This window comes from Dendrobates tinctorius, unplaced genomic scaffold (assembly GCF_039654945.1).
Source record: "Dendrobates tinctorius isolate UK_male_01 unplaced genomic scaffold, ASM3965494v1 ptg000058l, whole genome shotgun sequence".
NCBI lineage: Eukaryota > Metazoa > Chordata > Amphibia > Anura > Dendrobatidae > Dendrobates > Dendrobates tinctorius.
This window is the reverse complement of record NW_027361726.1, coordinates 23,674,674-23,690,274: the sequence shown is the minus strand read 5'-3', so window position 1 is coordinate 23,690,274 and position 15,601 is coordinate 23,674,674. Positions and strand designations below refer to the sequence as shown.

At 44.9% G+C, this 15,601-nt stretch overlaps 1 protein-coding gene across 1 annotated transcript; it reads left to right on the top strand.

Moving 5' to 3' along the window:
* Positions 1 to 1,039: 1,039 nt before the first annotated feature.
* CALM1 (calmodulin 1) lies at positions 1,040 to 10,890 on the top strand. Its single transcript, XM_073578182.1, has 6 exons — positions 1,040 to 1,186; positions 4,363 to 4,393; positions 7,179 to 7,322; positions 7,994 to 8,100; positions 8,191 to 8,326; positions 8,760 to 10,890. The coding sequence occupies exons 1-6, from the start codon at positions 1,184 to 1,186 to the stop codon at positions 8,786 to 8,788; spliced, it is 450 nt and encodes a 149-aa protein (XP_073434283.1). The 5' UTR covers positions 1,040 to 1,183; the 3' UTR covers positions 8,789 to 10,890.
* Positions 10,891 to 15,601: the final 4,711 nt, after the last annotated feature.

The following is a 15,601-nucleotide window of genomic DNA, read 5'->3' as shown; positions in this document are numbered from 1 at the left end:
GGCCATAGTGAGGTGTAAAGGCTCTAAAGATCTCCGTAATAATATATTTTTAAATAAGTTATTTCTATGGCGCCAGCATATTCTACAGCCCCTTACATCTCAGTAGTGCAGAGTGGTATATTCATAACTTTGGGGGTCTATTAGGTGCAGACTGGAGTAGTGCGGGGTTTGGGCATCTCCGTAGTAAATTGTGGTAGGTCTCAGTCTGTGATGTCCGCAATGCAAAAGTGAGGTCTCTTCAGAGGCGTAGTCTGGGGGTCTATGGATGATGTGCTAGGGGTTTCCTGAGGACTGAAGTGTGGTGTCCCTAACGAGGCTGAAGTTGGTTTCTTATTCGGCAATTTTTTCTTGTTTTTACAGATTTAACAACAAAAAAAAGCAACACAATAATAAAAAAACCAATGCACTGAGGTGCCCTGATGTGAATACACTTAAAATCAGCATCAAAAATTATAAAACTGGCACAAAAATGGGCATCAAAGTGGGCACCAAAGGGCATTAATGAAAGGGTTTAATGACTTTGGGCCACTGAAATCACACTAAGACCACACAGACAGTGATGCCCTGCATCAAACCCAAGTCCCTCCAGCCTGGCCCAAATGGGTTATTGGCACCAGAACTGGCATCAAAGTGGGCACACAATCGATTTTCACAGGTTTGAATAAGTAAGCCTCGTCCCGTTAATGGTCTTGGTGTAGAGGGGAGTATCCTTGGTGGTGGTCTTCATGTAGTTGGGGGTCTCCTTGATGGTGGTCTTGATGTAGTCAGGTCTCCTCGATGATAGCCTTGGTGTAGTGAGGGGTCTTCTCGATGATGGTCTAGTGTTGTCAGGGGTCTCCTTGGTGGTGGTCTTGGTGTAATTGGGGGGTCTCCTCTGTGGTGGTCTTGCTGTGAGGCACTCGGGGTCTCCTAGGTGACGGACCACTCACTGCCGCTGTCTTCAGGCGTACACTCGTAGCCCCGCCTACACCAATGGCTGTGAGTGGCAGAGGCGTGGATTGGGGCGTGTCTTTGGCGCAGTCCCGGCTCCCTGGCGGTGTGTGGCCGTTGGCGGAGGGATACGCGGTTATAAAGCGCTGCGGCTTCACCTCACACCATCAGCACTGTGTGGAGCTCGGCGTGCTGTGCGGACGTTCTCGGCCTTTCCTGTCACACGGACACCTAGTCCTCCCGCCTCACCGCCATGGTATGTAGCCGCCTCTCGGTGTCTATAATTTCAGCGGTGTTGTGCCAGCGCTGTACGGACCTGGCTTTACCTCACGGCGTCGCTTTCTCCCGGTTTATTCCGTCCTGCGGGCCGGCTGTGTGGCGCTGCTCCCGGGGGCGGGGCTCTGGGGTGTGCGGGCGTTGTGGTTGCTGCGCGCTCCCGCGGATCGCGCCGTGGGCGCGCGGCAGCTGCAGAACCTCTTTTACGGCTGCCGTTTTCTTACATGATTGTTTATAGACTTGTACATCCGCTCTGAGCCCGGAGGTCTCGGGAATAGTCCCTGGGGTCCCGTGTCACTGCTGCGGTCATTTATCATCTCTGGATTTGGTCTGTAATGTTACATGTATGCCCCCCCTGTAACGGTCCGGAGCTGGCGATGGGTATGCCCCCCCTGTAACGGTCCGGAGCTGGCGATGGGTATGCCCCCCCCTGTAACGGTCCGGAGCTGGCGATGGGTATGCCCCCCCCTGTAACGGTCCGGAGCTGGCGATGGGTATGCCCCCCCCTGTAACGGTCCGGAGCTGGCGATGGGTATGCCCCCCCCTGTAACGGTCCGGAGCTGGCGATGGGTATGCCCCCCCCTGTAACGGTCCGGAGCTGGCGATGGGTATGCCCCCCCCTGTAACGGTCCGGAGCTGGCGATGGGTATGCCCCCCCCTGTAACGGTCCGGAGCTGGCGATGGGTATGCCCCCCCCTGTAACGGTCCGGAGCTGGCGATGGGTATGCCCCCCCCTGTAACGGTCCGGAGCTGGCGATGGGTATGCCCCCCCCTGTAACGGTCCGGAGCTGGCGATGGGTATGCCCCCCCCCTGTAACGGTCCGGAGCTGGCGATGGGTATGCCCCCCCCCCTGTAACGGTCCGGAGCTGGCGATGGGTATGCCCCCCCCTGTAACGGTCCGGAGCTGGCGATGGGTATGCCCCCCCCCTGTAACGGTCCGGAGCTGGCGATGGGTATGCCCCCCCCCTGTAACGGTCCGGAGCTGGCGATGGGTATGCCCCCCCCCCTGTAACGGTCCGGAGCTGGCGATGGGTATGCCCCCCCCCTGTAACGGTCCGGAGCTGGCGATGGGTATGCCCCCCCCCTGTAACGGTCCGGAGCTGGCGATGGGTATGCCCCCCCCCTGTAACGGTCCGGAGCTGGCGATGGGTATGCCCCCCCCCTGTAACGGTCCGGAGCTGGCGATGGGTATGCCCCCCCCCTGTAACGGTCCGGAGCTGGCGATGGGTATGCCCCCCCCTGTAACGGTCCGGAGCTGGCGATGGGTATGCCCCCTGGAAGATAATCCTTTAATCGTCCCACCATGGGGAAACTCCGAGCATTGCAGCAGCAAGGCAGGAACAAGTACAGATGCATAAAGGCATTACATTGACAGTAGGTAGGTACATATACGGAAAAAAAAAAAAAAAAAAAGATATAACCGGACTATCACAACTTTGGATCTATCAGTTCACTGTTTGGGTCGTTCTCTGTTTTGGACAGTGCTGGTTATATAGCCTAACTGTAGCAGGAAGGAAGGCTGTGGGCCACTGCCAGTCATTGCTGTATCGCCCTGTGATTGCTGCTGTTGTACAGATGCTGAGTGTCCTCTGTTCTGCTGTGGTGTTATGGAGGATTTATGATGTGTTGGCACTTGGCTGTCTGTGGTGCCAACCTGCAGGCCCACTGTAATAACTCTGCAGAACGTGGCTGTAAAGCTGCTTCCCTGCAGCTGCGGTATAATTCAATTTTGTGTGCAGAGATCTTAAATCTCCTCCAGCAATGCAGGAATCAAATGTTCATCTCCTTTCGCTGGAACATTTCTGGTTCTGGGCTTCTCAGCTGTGCCTGGCCTGCTTTAAAGCTTGTCATTTTTGGGGGGCGAACGCCATGCCTTTAAAGGTAGATGGGGTGATTTACTTATGGCCAAGGGTCCTTGTGTTTTTAGTTAATTTGCATTTCTTACATAACCAGAAAAATGTAAAATGTCATGTTAGCAGCCAGCAGCCTAGAAAAAGGCCCATAGAGCATTAAAACCCTGGTATAGCCCTATAAAAAGGCAGGGAGATGCCCCAAATATGGGACTTGGGTAACAGCACATGTAGAGAAATGGTGGCAAATATACATGTGGGGACCCCCAAGGGGGCTCAGTGCTTGCAGGTTGTAGACTGGTGCAGAACTGCTTCATGGTCTCTCCCAGCTGTACGCTGTCTAGATGTGAAAATGACAAGTGATACCTGGCATTATGTAGTTAAACATTACTTGTGTACAGAAATCACATCATTGTGTGATAGGTGCAGGTAACCTGCACCTCATTTAGGCTATGTGCACACGTAGTTTTTTGGGTGTGCGGATTTTGGAGAGAAAACCGCAGGTAAATCCGCAGGACAAAAATCCTGCGGTTTATCTGCGGTTTTGCCCTGCGGTTTTACACCTCTTAATGGATGAGGTGTAAAACTGCAGCATTTCTGCAGCAAACAATTGACATGCTGCGGACTGTAAACCGCAGCAAAACCGCGCGGAAAAATCCGCTGCATGTGCACAGCGTTTTTTTTTTTTTTTTTTTTTTTTTCCCCATTGGAAATAAAGGTACTGTACAACACAGCAGAATCTGCTGCGTTTCCACAGAGCCAAAACCGCTGCGGAAATGCAGCAGATTTCACTGCGTGTGCACATACTCTTATACCAGATACAGAAATCCTGGAAGCGGTGTCGGCAACATGCAGTGAATCCATAAGCCAGATGTGCTCATTCTCCTAGGGATCTCTTTTTCTGCTCTGCCCTCCTCCCTGCAGACTGCTCACGTTGCATGGCTGTGACAACTTGTCTGCTGATTTGTGGTGGAGATTTTAGGATTTGCCACTTACCTGAGGGATATGGGGACATTGCTTCTTCAGTTGCAGTGTAGTGTGGTCTCTAGCTCCATTATGTCAATCATGTCAGCTCCATGGGGTGTGTATTATATAACATTTATTTTATGGAGCTGCAGTAAATAACTTGCATCGCCGTGTGCAGTGTTTTTGCAATGCTGGTCCTGCAGGTTTGCAGCAGAGAATGTCACCCCACCCTCCCCTTCCATTTTTAGGCATGCCCAGCTAATGTACTCATAGATCTGCTATGTTATCACTACATCATGCATTGCTTCTGTCTCTCATACATTATTTTTCTCTATTTAGGCCGATCAGCTGACTGAAGAGCAGATTGCTGGTGAGTAATTACTTTTTCCAGCGACCAGGGTAATTTGGTTTGCAGGCTGTTCAGTTGCTTGTTATCCGGCTGTGACTAAGCTTGTTTAAAAAGCGGAGCTTGCCTGTCATCAATCTCTTCCTCTAGCTCTCGCTCCTCCGGCTACTATACGGCACATAAATCTGCGTGTGCTACTGCGTAAGAGGAGCATTTATGACATTTTCTGGAGTTGCCTGCACAATCTCAGCGTGTGAATACTTAGCAGATTTGCAACCTGCACTGCTGCAAAAATCAAACATTAGCCAAGGGCTGTGTACAGAACTATGGAATAACCTAAAGGTCCATCAGCCCCTGCTCACAAAAGCTTACAATTGCTTACCTACATTGGAGCCAGTTTAATAGGAGTCAATTTAGCCTATTAGTATGTAGCTGGTGTGTGGGGGAAAAATATTAATGCTTAGACTCCATGCAGCTGTGGCCCCTGGTCATATTTCACGTAAGGCCCAAGTGCAGAGAGGTGATGGGTATTCAGCCATTCACCTTACAATTTTCCATTGGGCAGTCTGTATGGAAAATCACTTCTTTGCATTGTTTGCAGTTTTTTTTTTTTTTTTTTTTTTTGGGGGGGGGGGGGGAGGGGCATGTGCTGCCTCTCAACAGAGACCACCAGAGCAATTCTACATTGAAGGATAAGCATTAACCCTTTAATTTCCTGAGGATGCTTTTGTCACTTGCTGGACTGTACCCAAGCCTCCAGGGCTGTCTCCATCTTACTCAATACCTCAGAGGTTCATTGCCAAGGAATTACTCTCAAATTTAGGCAAACTGGAATGTAGGCATTTTTTTCTTCAGCAGTCAGAGGGTTCGTGCACAGACTTGTAATGTTCAGCTAAATTTTCATGACTTGTCCTGGGTCACTTTGAGCGCTGGAGTAAGTACAAAACCATTATCTTATCACAGATTGGGGCTTTTCTCTTTTGGATGGACTTGGGCAAATTATTGTACTTGGGGTTTGGACATGGGATATATATATATATATATATATATATATATATATATATATATATATATATATATATATATATATATATATATATTAGTGTGTATGTATATGTCTTATCATGCCTGTCTGTAACCGAAATCCTGCGTCGCTGATTGGTCGCGGCCTATCAGCGACAGTCGCTTAGTCGTCGCGGCAACATGGCCGCATCGCTTATTGTACAGGCACATTACAGCCGTTAAAGGCATCACTGCTGCGTCGCTCATTACACAGGCACAGTCCTGTACATATACAATACATTAGGTAACAGCAGAACAGTGACTGCAGATCTGGGTGTAACTGGACTACAATACTTTAGGTAAAAGCAGAACAGTGACTGCAGATCTGGGTGTAACTGGAGTACAATACATTAGGTAACAGTGACTGCAGCTCTGGGTGTAACTGGAGTACACTACATTAGGTAACAGCAGAACAGTGACTGCAGCTCTGGGTGTAACTGGAGTACACTACATTAGGTAACAACAGCAGAACAGACTGCAGCTCTGGGTGTAACAGGAATACATTAGGTAACAGGAGAACAGTGACTGCAGATCTAGGTGTAACGAGTACAATACATTAGGTAACAAACGAAAAGTGACTGCAGCTCTGGGTGTAACAGGAGTATAATACATTAGGTAAGAGCAGAATGGTGACTGCAGCTCTGGGTGTAACTGGACTACAATACATTAGGTAAAAGCAGAACAGTGACTGCAGCTCTGGGAGTAACTGGAGTACAATACATAAGGTAACGGCAGAACAGAGACTGCAGCTCTGGGTGTAACGGGAGTACATTAGGTAACAGCAGAACAGTGACTGCAGATCTGGGTGTAACTGGAGTACACTACATTGGGTAACAGCAGAACAGTGACTGCAGCTCTGGGTGTAACAGGAGTACATTAGGTAACAGCAGAACAGTGACTGCAGATCTGGATGTAACTGTAGTACAATACAATAGGTAACAGCAGAACAGTAACTGCAGATCTGGGTGTAACTGGAGTACACTACATTGGGTAACAGCAGAACAGTGACTGCAGATCTGGGTGTAACAGGAGTACATTAGGTAACAGGAGATCAGTGACTGCAGATCTAGGTGTAACTGGAGTACAATACATTAGGTAACAAACGAAAAGTGACTGCAGCTCTGGGTGTAACAGGAGTATAATACATTAGGTAAGAGCAGAATGGTGACTGCAGCTCTGGGTGTAACTGGACTACAATACATTAGGTAAAAGCAGAACAGTGACAGCAGCTCTGGGTGTAACTGGAGTACAATACATTAGATAACAGCAGAACAGTGACAGCAGCTCCGGGTGTAACAGGAGTATAATACACTAGATGGTGGCCCGATTCTATCGCATCGGGTATTTTAGAGTCTCTGTTAAATTAAAAAATAGTTATATAGTCTCCTTCCGACGGCCCCCGGACTCTGTCCCTCCTCTCACCACGCGCCCGGGGTTTTTTTCCAGTTCCAGTATTGCTTAGCGAGAAGGGCTGAAGATGACGTTACACTCGCAAGAGCGCGACGTCATCAGCGGTGTTTCGCGCAAAGCATTACTGGAACTGGAAGATGCCAGGAGCGTGGAGAGGAGAGAGTTTGGGGGCCGTCGGAAGGCGAGTATATCACTATTTTTTATTTTAAAAGAGACTCTAGAATACCCGATGCAATAGAATTGGGCCACCATCTAGATAGATAGATAGATATCCATTAGGTGAGTTGTCCATGTATAGTTTTTAATCTGCTTTCCCATTTTTCTTTCTCATTTATAGAATTCAAGGAGGCTTTCTCCTTATTTGATAAAGATGGGGATGGCACCATTACCACCAAGGAGCTGGGCACAGTCATGCGGTCACTTGGTCAAAACCCGACAGAGGCTGAACTGCAGGACATGATCAATGAAGTAGATGCTGATGGTAAGTGATGTCCTAATTACTGTAGCCGATTGATTAATGGCTGTTTTCGGAGGAATAATTGGATCTTGTAGGTGCTTCCAGCATTGTTGGCTTAGTCACATAAACGTATTAATAACAGGCAGTGATGGCATTCGTTGGTTAGATGTCTGGGTGTGAGGGACAAAATGCCATGTGCTTTTTGTAGTGAAACAGAAAGTTTCCATTTTGAATTTAAAGTGGTACACTCCTTGCTTGCATGACTTCTGATTACTAGTGTCTGTGTGCTAGCTGCCAGGCACTGACATCTCTAGGAGTAATAGCACAGTGCTGTAATGCTCCAAGTGTAGGAAGGTGTCTACTTGGCACCTAAGCCCTCTGCTCTTAATCATTAGCACGGCTGCAGTGCTGACAGTCACAAGTGGAGTGGCACTTGCACCGAACATAACTCCTGGGGGAGTTGGATGCAGCTGCTTGTTTATGAAACGCCAAGTTCGAGACATGGCCAGGGGCTCGGAGTGATGCAGACACTATCAGAACGGCTGCCAAGGGCACTGTCATCTGCAGTAAGAGGCTGTGGTTCTGCACAGAGTTCAGTTTGCTCAGTCTTTCGCTGCTAAACATTGGAGCCTTTAGGTGGTTGACCTTCAGGAAAATGTCCTCACTCTCCTCATGTTTAACCATCTCTTATCCAGGCAACGGCACAATAGACTTCCCTGAATTCCTGACCATGATGGCACGAAAAATGAAGGACACGGACAGCGAAGAGGAGATCCGTGAAGCATTCAGAGTGTTTGACAAGGTAACAGATCCCAGAGCGTTCTGTCTGCACATAGTGCCAAACTATAGATGGGCACGATCTGATGGAGACTTCTGATTTTTCTTTCTACAGGACGGCAATGGTTACATCAGCGCAGCAGAGCTCCGTCACGTAATGACAAACCTAGGGGAAAAACTTACAGACGAAGAGGTAGACGAAATGATCAGAGAAGCTGATATAGATGGAGATGGACAGGTCAACTACGAAGGTAAGAAATGGGGGACTTAGTTTACCGCTGCAGAATGGGCTTAATAATTTAGGAACCCCCATAAATAGCATGACATACATGGAGCAGAGAAAATTGACTCTTTATATTCCATACAGCACATCGTGGCCTGTCAGGTTTCATCTACTAAAGAGGTTCTGAGGCAATGCAATATCTTGTAGTTTCCTGATGCCTAAAGCAGATTTGATATTGATATCTGTATAATGTCGCTTACCCAGTTAGTCATATTCAGCTCTTAATGGCCGGTTTCAAAGTTACTTTTCATATTGATCACATTCCAAAAACTTGTGCAGTCCCAGAAGTACAAAGTCAATACTTGGGCAAAATAATGCATGCTGACAGCCATCTCGGGTGGACCAGGACATCTCTCTTCATACACCATCCGACTAACCCCCTCCATTGTTTTTCTTTCCAGAATTCGTACAGATGATGACCGCAAAATGAAGAATTGTCCCCAATCTTACCCTCTAGAAGAATCAAACTGAATCTTTTACTTACCTCTTGCAAAAATGTTCATTTACTCATTCTGTTTCTGTATAGCAAAACTGAATGTCAAGAAAACCTTCTGTCCACAAAACAATCTGCATGTAACGGTTGGTGGTCCTGTCCCCAAAAAACAAACACAAAAGATGAGTTTAAACATCAGTTTTACAGTATCTTGATACTCCTACTACCTTTTAACAACAAGGAAACACTTAGAGGACTCCTTTAAGCTCCATTTGCTAATGATTACTCTACTGTTTGGGCTGGCCAGTTTTACATGCATGCAGCTTGACAATTGAGCACAGTCAAACCTTTGTATTTAAAACCAAGAAAAAAAATGTAAAAAAAAAAAAATTGTAAAAGCTATTTTGCCCTCTGTGGCGAGTTTCAATTTGTAGTATAAATTGTCATAGCTGGTTTACTCTAAAATTGGTTTATACCTCAGGATGGTATGCAGCAGTATGGCTGATGGATACAGATGTTGGAAGCCCTCCTTCCCCTAATTGACTGATCCTTTTTGTACTGAGATGATGACACTACCCGAGGATGGCATGCCTGTTCTAATCTCAGTTTAACGTTCTCGTTTCGTGCTGCACTTGAGTGAGACGGGTGTTGTGCCATTTACGATTCTGATAAAGCGTTCACCGTTGGGAGCAGCTTTGGACTCGTCCTTTTCAAAGAAAATAAAAGAAATGTATGTACCGAACTTGGAGACAGCGGATTCCTAAAATCATTGTAGGACTTGAGCACAATGACCGAGGCTGTTTAAGGAAGAAAAAAAATAAACAAACGTCCATTCCAAGTCGTAAATGCTAAGTTTTTTTCCAATTAAAAAAACAGCGCAATAGATTTTTTTTTTTACTATTTATTCATCCACCCATGTACAGAGTGCTTCTCATTGCTTTGCCATCCTCCTAGTTGCATCCTTTTAGTGTCTTCTCCCTTTGTAGTCTGCTAGTGAGCTTTGTACATGGTCTTCTGATGGGTGACGGGTCTGAACCCCCTGGGCAGCGAGCGTATATTTTATATTGCTGAGAATCACTTCTGTTGTTTTTCATTGACTTCTAGTCTTAATGCGTAGCACATGGACAAGCCTTTTATTTGCATGCACAAGTATACTGTACAGAAACTAAGGCTCATTATTTTTTATTTTGGCTGATAATCTGGATTTTTCTTTTTATGAACCGAGGACTAAAGGTGTGAATTGTTTGGCAAGAGCAACAGCAGGTAACTAGTCGGTGAGCATTGCTTACAGCTGTCTCTGCCGGTAGCACAGGGGTGTGATGGTGGCCAGTAGGTGAGGCGTGTTTTGCAGAAGAATCGTTTGGTCTCCGGTCCAGAGTTCTCACTGTGCTGGTTGACTCAAGCTTCCTCATCTGTATAGCAATGTGCTGGCTGTGTGACTTAAAACATGTTGCACTGATTACTATGGACCTAGTTGTGTATGCAGTGGATAAATGTAAAATGTTTCAGGCTTTTTTGAGGTGTGAGCAGTCACTTTGAGACCAGCGGCAGGTGTGACAGATTCTGCCATATGTGGCTGCAGCCACGGCCTGCAAAGCTCTATATACAGCCACGTGCTATATTCTGTCCTCCACCATCCATCAATATGGTTCTGGCAAGAGCTTTGGTATTGAGGGGATGATATTTAGCAGACATGCTGCCAGTCTGCATTTCATGTACCGATTTGTAACTTTGTTTCCTCCTTGGCACCATTTTAATAAGTTGAGCTGCAGTATTCCAAAGATTAGACTGTGCATTGGGCATGGTGGTGGTACGTGGGGTAGACTGGCCCAGGCAAGGATTGTAAGGAGTCTCCTGCTATTTAAGTTCCCATCATTCTCATTTGCAGGCCATTGTTGGTGGTGAACATGACAGTGTGGACGTCGGGGCACTCCTGCGCTCATTCTACCATGGTGTGACTGGAAGCTTGTGCTAATTCTAAATCTGTGCTTGCACTTTAGGGAAAAATAAAACACGCTAAGCCTTGAAACGAAAGACCTGGATAGAGTAAATGGCTGTCCTGTATTGCAACTGAAATTAATAAAGCCAAATAAAAACAAGCATCCCTCGTGGTCATCATTGCTGGGGGATGTGTGGTAATCTGCCTTTTGGATCTGTCCAACATGTCATAGTTGAAAATGAGATCCTGTTGCTGCTGAGGAACAGCTGCTGGATGAGCGAAACGCAGAAATGGTGGAGTTTGTGTCCGGCCTCTTTATAAGCCAAATATTGAAACTCTGTCCCTTTCACTTCAGTGAGGCTTGGCTGCAATACCAAACATTGCCAGTAGACTTGAGTGTCACTGTCCCTACATGACGAAATGTTCAAATTCTAAGTAACTTTATCAGCCCTTGACAGTTTCCAAAATCTGCTTGCTGTTGGTGAATCACAATAGGAGTCAATGAGTAAATAAAGGATACCCTTCTAACTGACTGCAAATAGAGCTCTTGTAAAAGATTATGGAGATGTGAAAATTACAGAGCTTTTATACTGATCTCATTGTGTAATAAAATCAGTTGCAGCCATTGGGATAAGAAGTTGCTGCATGCGTCCACCGGGAAAGCTGAAGAATCCAGCTGTTTTCTTCTGTAACGATCAGCCCACTCCTACACTTCCCTTTCCCTCATGCTTTTAGTGACCTATGATCTTGGATTTCTACATTTTACCCAATTAGTTGGGTGTACAGGAGCTTTTCCAACTGAAACCCTGCTCTTCCCTTATTGTTTGTGCTCTTGTTGCATGGTGATTAGTGATTCTCTAGGACAATAACTTTATTCCAACAATAAATTCAACCAAAATCCAACTGGAGACACAGCTGCAATATTGTGTAATGTCTAAACTGTCTGCGTATTACAGTCCATTTCCACTGCACAACTAGTGGGAACCATTCCAAAGAATAAGACCTTTTCCTGATAATCGCGCAAGATCTCAATCACCTGCACGCAAAATTGACTTGCTTAAATGTAATTGTTCTCGGCAGCATACTGGTTACAAAAGACGACGTGCTGTCGAGAATGTGCAGAGACTGATTGATCTGTGCGTATCAGATGGCCACAGCCTGTCTAAGCATAATATTACAAGGCCGCCAGGTGTTCTAATGCTTGGGGTTGGCTGCTGTAAATCCAGCCTACACTGTGCCTAGTAGTAGCCTAAATGGTCACTGCCATAGTAGTTCAGAGTGTGGGAGATGAGTGTGATCTTAAATCTCCACTACAATAGGAACGTGTTTGGCTGGGTGACTACTGACTTTTGGATGTGCTTAGACTGATGGTTCTCAAGAATTGCCCAGAACTTGTAATGTTTTGGGAAAAATTAAAGGGCGTTTTCCATGGGCCGATAACTAGGGAATGAATGTTTGTAAGGAATATGCGCCAGCTAAACATGATGGCAAACGCAGATGTAAGCAAAACACCGTTCTAACCCCTTTACCCCAAGGGTGGTTTGCATGTTAATGACCAGGCCAATTTTTACAATTCTGACCACTGTCCCTTTGAGATAGTAACTTTGGAATGCTTCCATCGATCCCGGTGATTCTGACATTGTTTTCTTGTGACATATTGTACTTCATGATAGTGGTAAAATTTCTTTGATATGACTTGCGTTTATTTGTGGAAAAAAAACAAAACGGAAATTTGGTGAAAACTGAGAATTTTACAACTTTGAACTTTCATACCCTTAACAGAAATATGTCACCCAAAATGGTTAATAACATTTCCCACGTTTACATCAGCACAATTTTGGAACCAATATTTTTTTTTTTTTTAGGAAGTTATAAGGAGTAAAAGTTGACCAGCAATTTCTCATTTTTACACCATTTTTTTTTTTTTTTTTTAAGGGACCACATCACGTTTGAAGTCACTTTGAGGGGTCTGTATGATAGAAAATACCCAAAAGTGACACTATTCTAAAAACTGCACCCCTGAAGGTGCTTAAAATCACATCCAAGAAGTTTATTAACCCTTCAGGTGCTCTACAGGAATTTTTGGAATGATTAAAAAAAAACAAAAAACTTTTTTTTCACACAAATTTTTACTTCCGATCTAATTTGTTTTATTTTACCAAGGGTAACAGGAGAAATTGGACCTCAAAAGTTGTTGAACAATTTGTCCTGAGTACGCTGATACCCCATATATGCAGATAAACCACTGTTTGGGCTCATGGCAGAGACGGGAAGGCGCACCGTTTGACTTTTTCAACGCAGAATTGGCTGGAATTGAGATCAAACGCATGTCACGTTTGGAGAGCCCCTGATGTGCCCAAACAGTGGAAACTACCCCTGAGGCTATGTGCACACGTTGCGGATTCTGCTGCGTTTCCGCAGCGTTTTTGGCCCTGCAAAAAACGCAGCAGTTCCGCAGACATGGTACAGTACCATGTTAGCCTATGGCATTTCAAATCCGCAGTTCTCACGCGGTTTACAAACCGCAGCATGTCAATTGTTTGGGCGGATTCCGCAGCGGTTTCACACCTTTAACATAGCCTGCGGTTTCACACCTCTACTAATCTGCAGGAAAACCGCAGGTCACTTTACCTGCGGATCCGCGCGGAAAAACCCGCAGGTGAATCTGCAGCGTGTGCATATAGCCTAATTCTAATTCCAGCCCTAATTCCAACCCTAACTTTAGTGCTAAAGGGAAAATTGAAATACATTTTTATTTTATTTTTCCCTAACTAAGGGAGTAATAACAGGGGGGGGGGATTAATTTACTATTTATAGCGGGTTTTTATGTTTGGCAACTGTCACGCACTAAAACCTTTTATTGCAAAAAATAGTTTTTGTATCACCCAAGTTTTGGGAGCTGTAATATTTCCATATTTTGGCCCACAGTGTCATGTGAGGTCTTTGTTTTTTTTTTGCGGGATGAGTTCACATTTTTATTGGTACAGTTTCAGGCACATGACATTTTTTGATTGTTTTTTATTACGATTTTTGGGAGGCAGAATGAACAAAAAACAGTAATTAAGGTATGTGCACACGTATGCTTTTTTTTTTTTTCACGGTTTTACTAAATAAAACTTTTAAAAGAAGCATCCCATTCATTTTAATGAATTCCGCGCTTTTTGTGCATATTGATGTTTTTTTCCACGAAAAAAACTCGGCATGTGCATTAATTTTGCATAAAATTCTGCATTTCTAGCTATTTTCTATGAGGCTGGGACCGCTCTGGAAAAAACGCATAAATGCGTGTTTTTCCACGGAAAACTAACAGAAAAAGCGGATTTTCTGCATACGTGTGCACATAGCCGTAATCTATTGTTTTTTTTGGGGGGGGCGTTTATACCGTTCTGCGTGTCGTAAAATTGATAAAGCAGCATTATTCTTCGGGTCAGTACGATTACAGCGATACCTGATTTATATTTTTTTTTATGTTTTGGCGCTTTTATACAATAAAAACTTATATAAATTATTTTTGCATTGCTTTATTCAGAGAGCTATAGCTTTTAAAAAATTTTTTGCTGATGACTCTGTATGGCGACTTGTTTTTTTGCGGGACAAGATAACGTTTTCAGCGGTACTACGTTTATATCTGTCATTTTGATTGCGTGTTTCCACTTTTTGTTCAGCGGTATGATAAAGCATTGTTTTTTGTTGGCTTTTTTTTAAATGGTTAAAGGGGTTAACTAGTGAGTTTTATAGGTTGGGTCGTTATAGATGCGAGGATACCAAATGTGTGTACTTATTGTTTTGATTTTTTTTATTAAAATATTGATTAAATGTTAAAAAAAATCAATATTTATTCTATTTTTTTTTTTTTTTTTTATTCCATCTTTAAAAATATTTTTACAATTATTTTAAATTTTTTTTTATTTAATTCTTAGTTTTACTTTTTCCCACTATGGGACACTCGTTTTGTGCAGGCTGATTGCTTCTATAGCGATATGCTGCGGGGTCTCCAATCCAAAGGCAGAGGGGCTGTCACAGCTGACAGCCTGTCTGCTTCCGAAACGCTGCGATCATGTTTGATTGCAGTGTGCTGGGGGGTTAAAGCGCCGGGAGCGGTCCGTGACTGCCTGTGAGCCTCTTCTGATCGATTATCTCCACCAAGATAACTTTTTTTTTTTTTTTTTAACTTCAGTAGTGTGCACCCCACTGACTGGACTTAACTAGTCAGTTTTAAAGGGAATCTGTCACCCCTTTTTTGAGATATCATATAATATCATTCAATTGTGTGTCACATAAGGATTCTCTTAGTACTTTTGCTTCCCCCTGACCCCGCACCTTTCATGCATAAATACCTTTTTAATATCGGTTCAGATGTATGTAAACTGCTGCGGTCCGGTCCGATGGGCGGGGCTTATTCAACTGCTCTCTCTCCCCCCCGTCTTGCTCTACACAAGAAGAAATGCATAGAGCAAGACAGGGAGGAGGGGGGGGGGGGCAGTTTGAATAAGCCCCGCCCATTCATCTGAACCGATATAAAAAAGGTATTTATGCATGAAAGGTGCGGGGTCAGGGGGAAGCAAAAGTACTTACAGAATCCTTATGTGACACACAATTGATATCATATGATATCTCAAAGGGGTGACAGATTCCCTTTAACTTGGTGTCATTTGGACACAAGTCTTTTGCTAGACCCATATCTACCTTGGATTTGTTCATAGGTGGCTGAGAGAACCTAGGATACAATGATCAGATTTGGGATGGGTCTGTGAGCATAAATCTCCATGTGAAAACTGCGTCCCTCTGTACATACTGCATCATAGTTGCTCTGCTTTTTGTCAGCAGGATTGTGAGCTGTCCCTTATCTCCCATAGTGAGTGCAGCTCTGG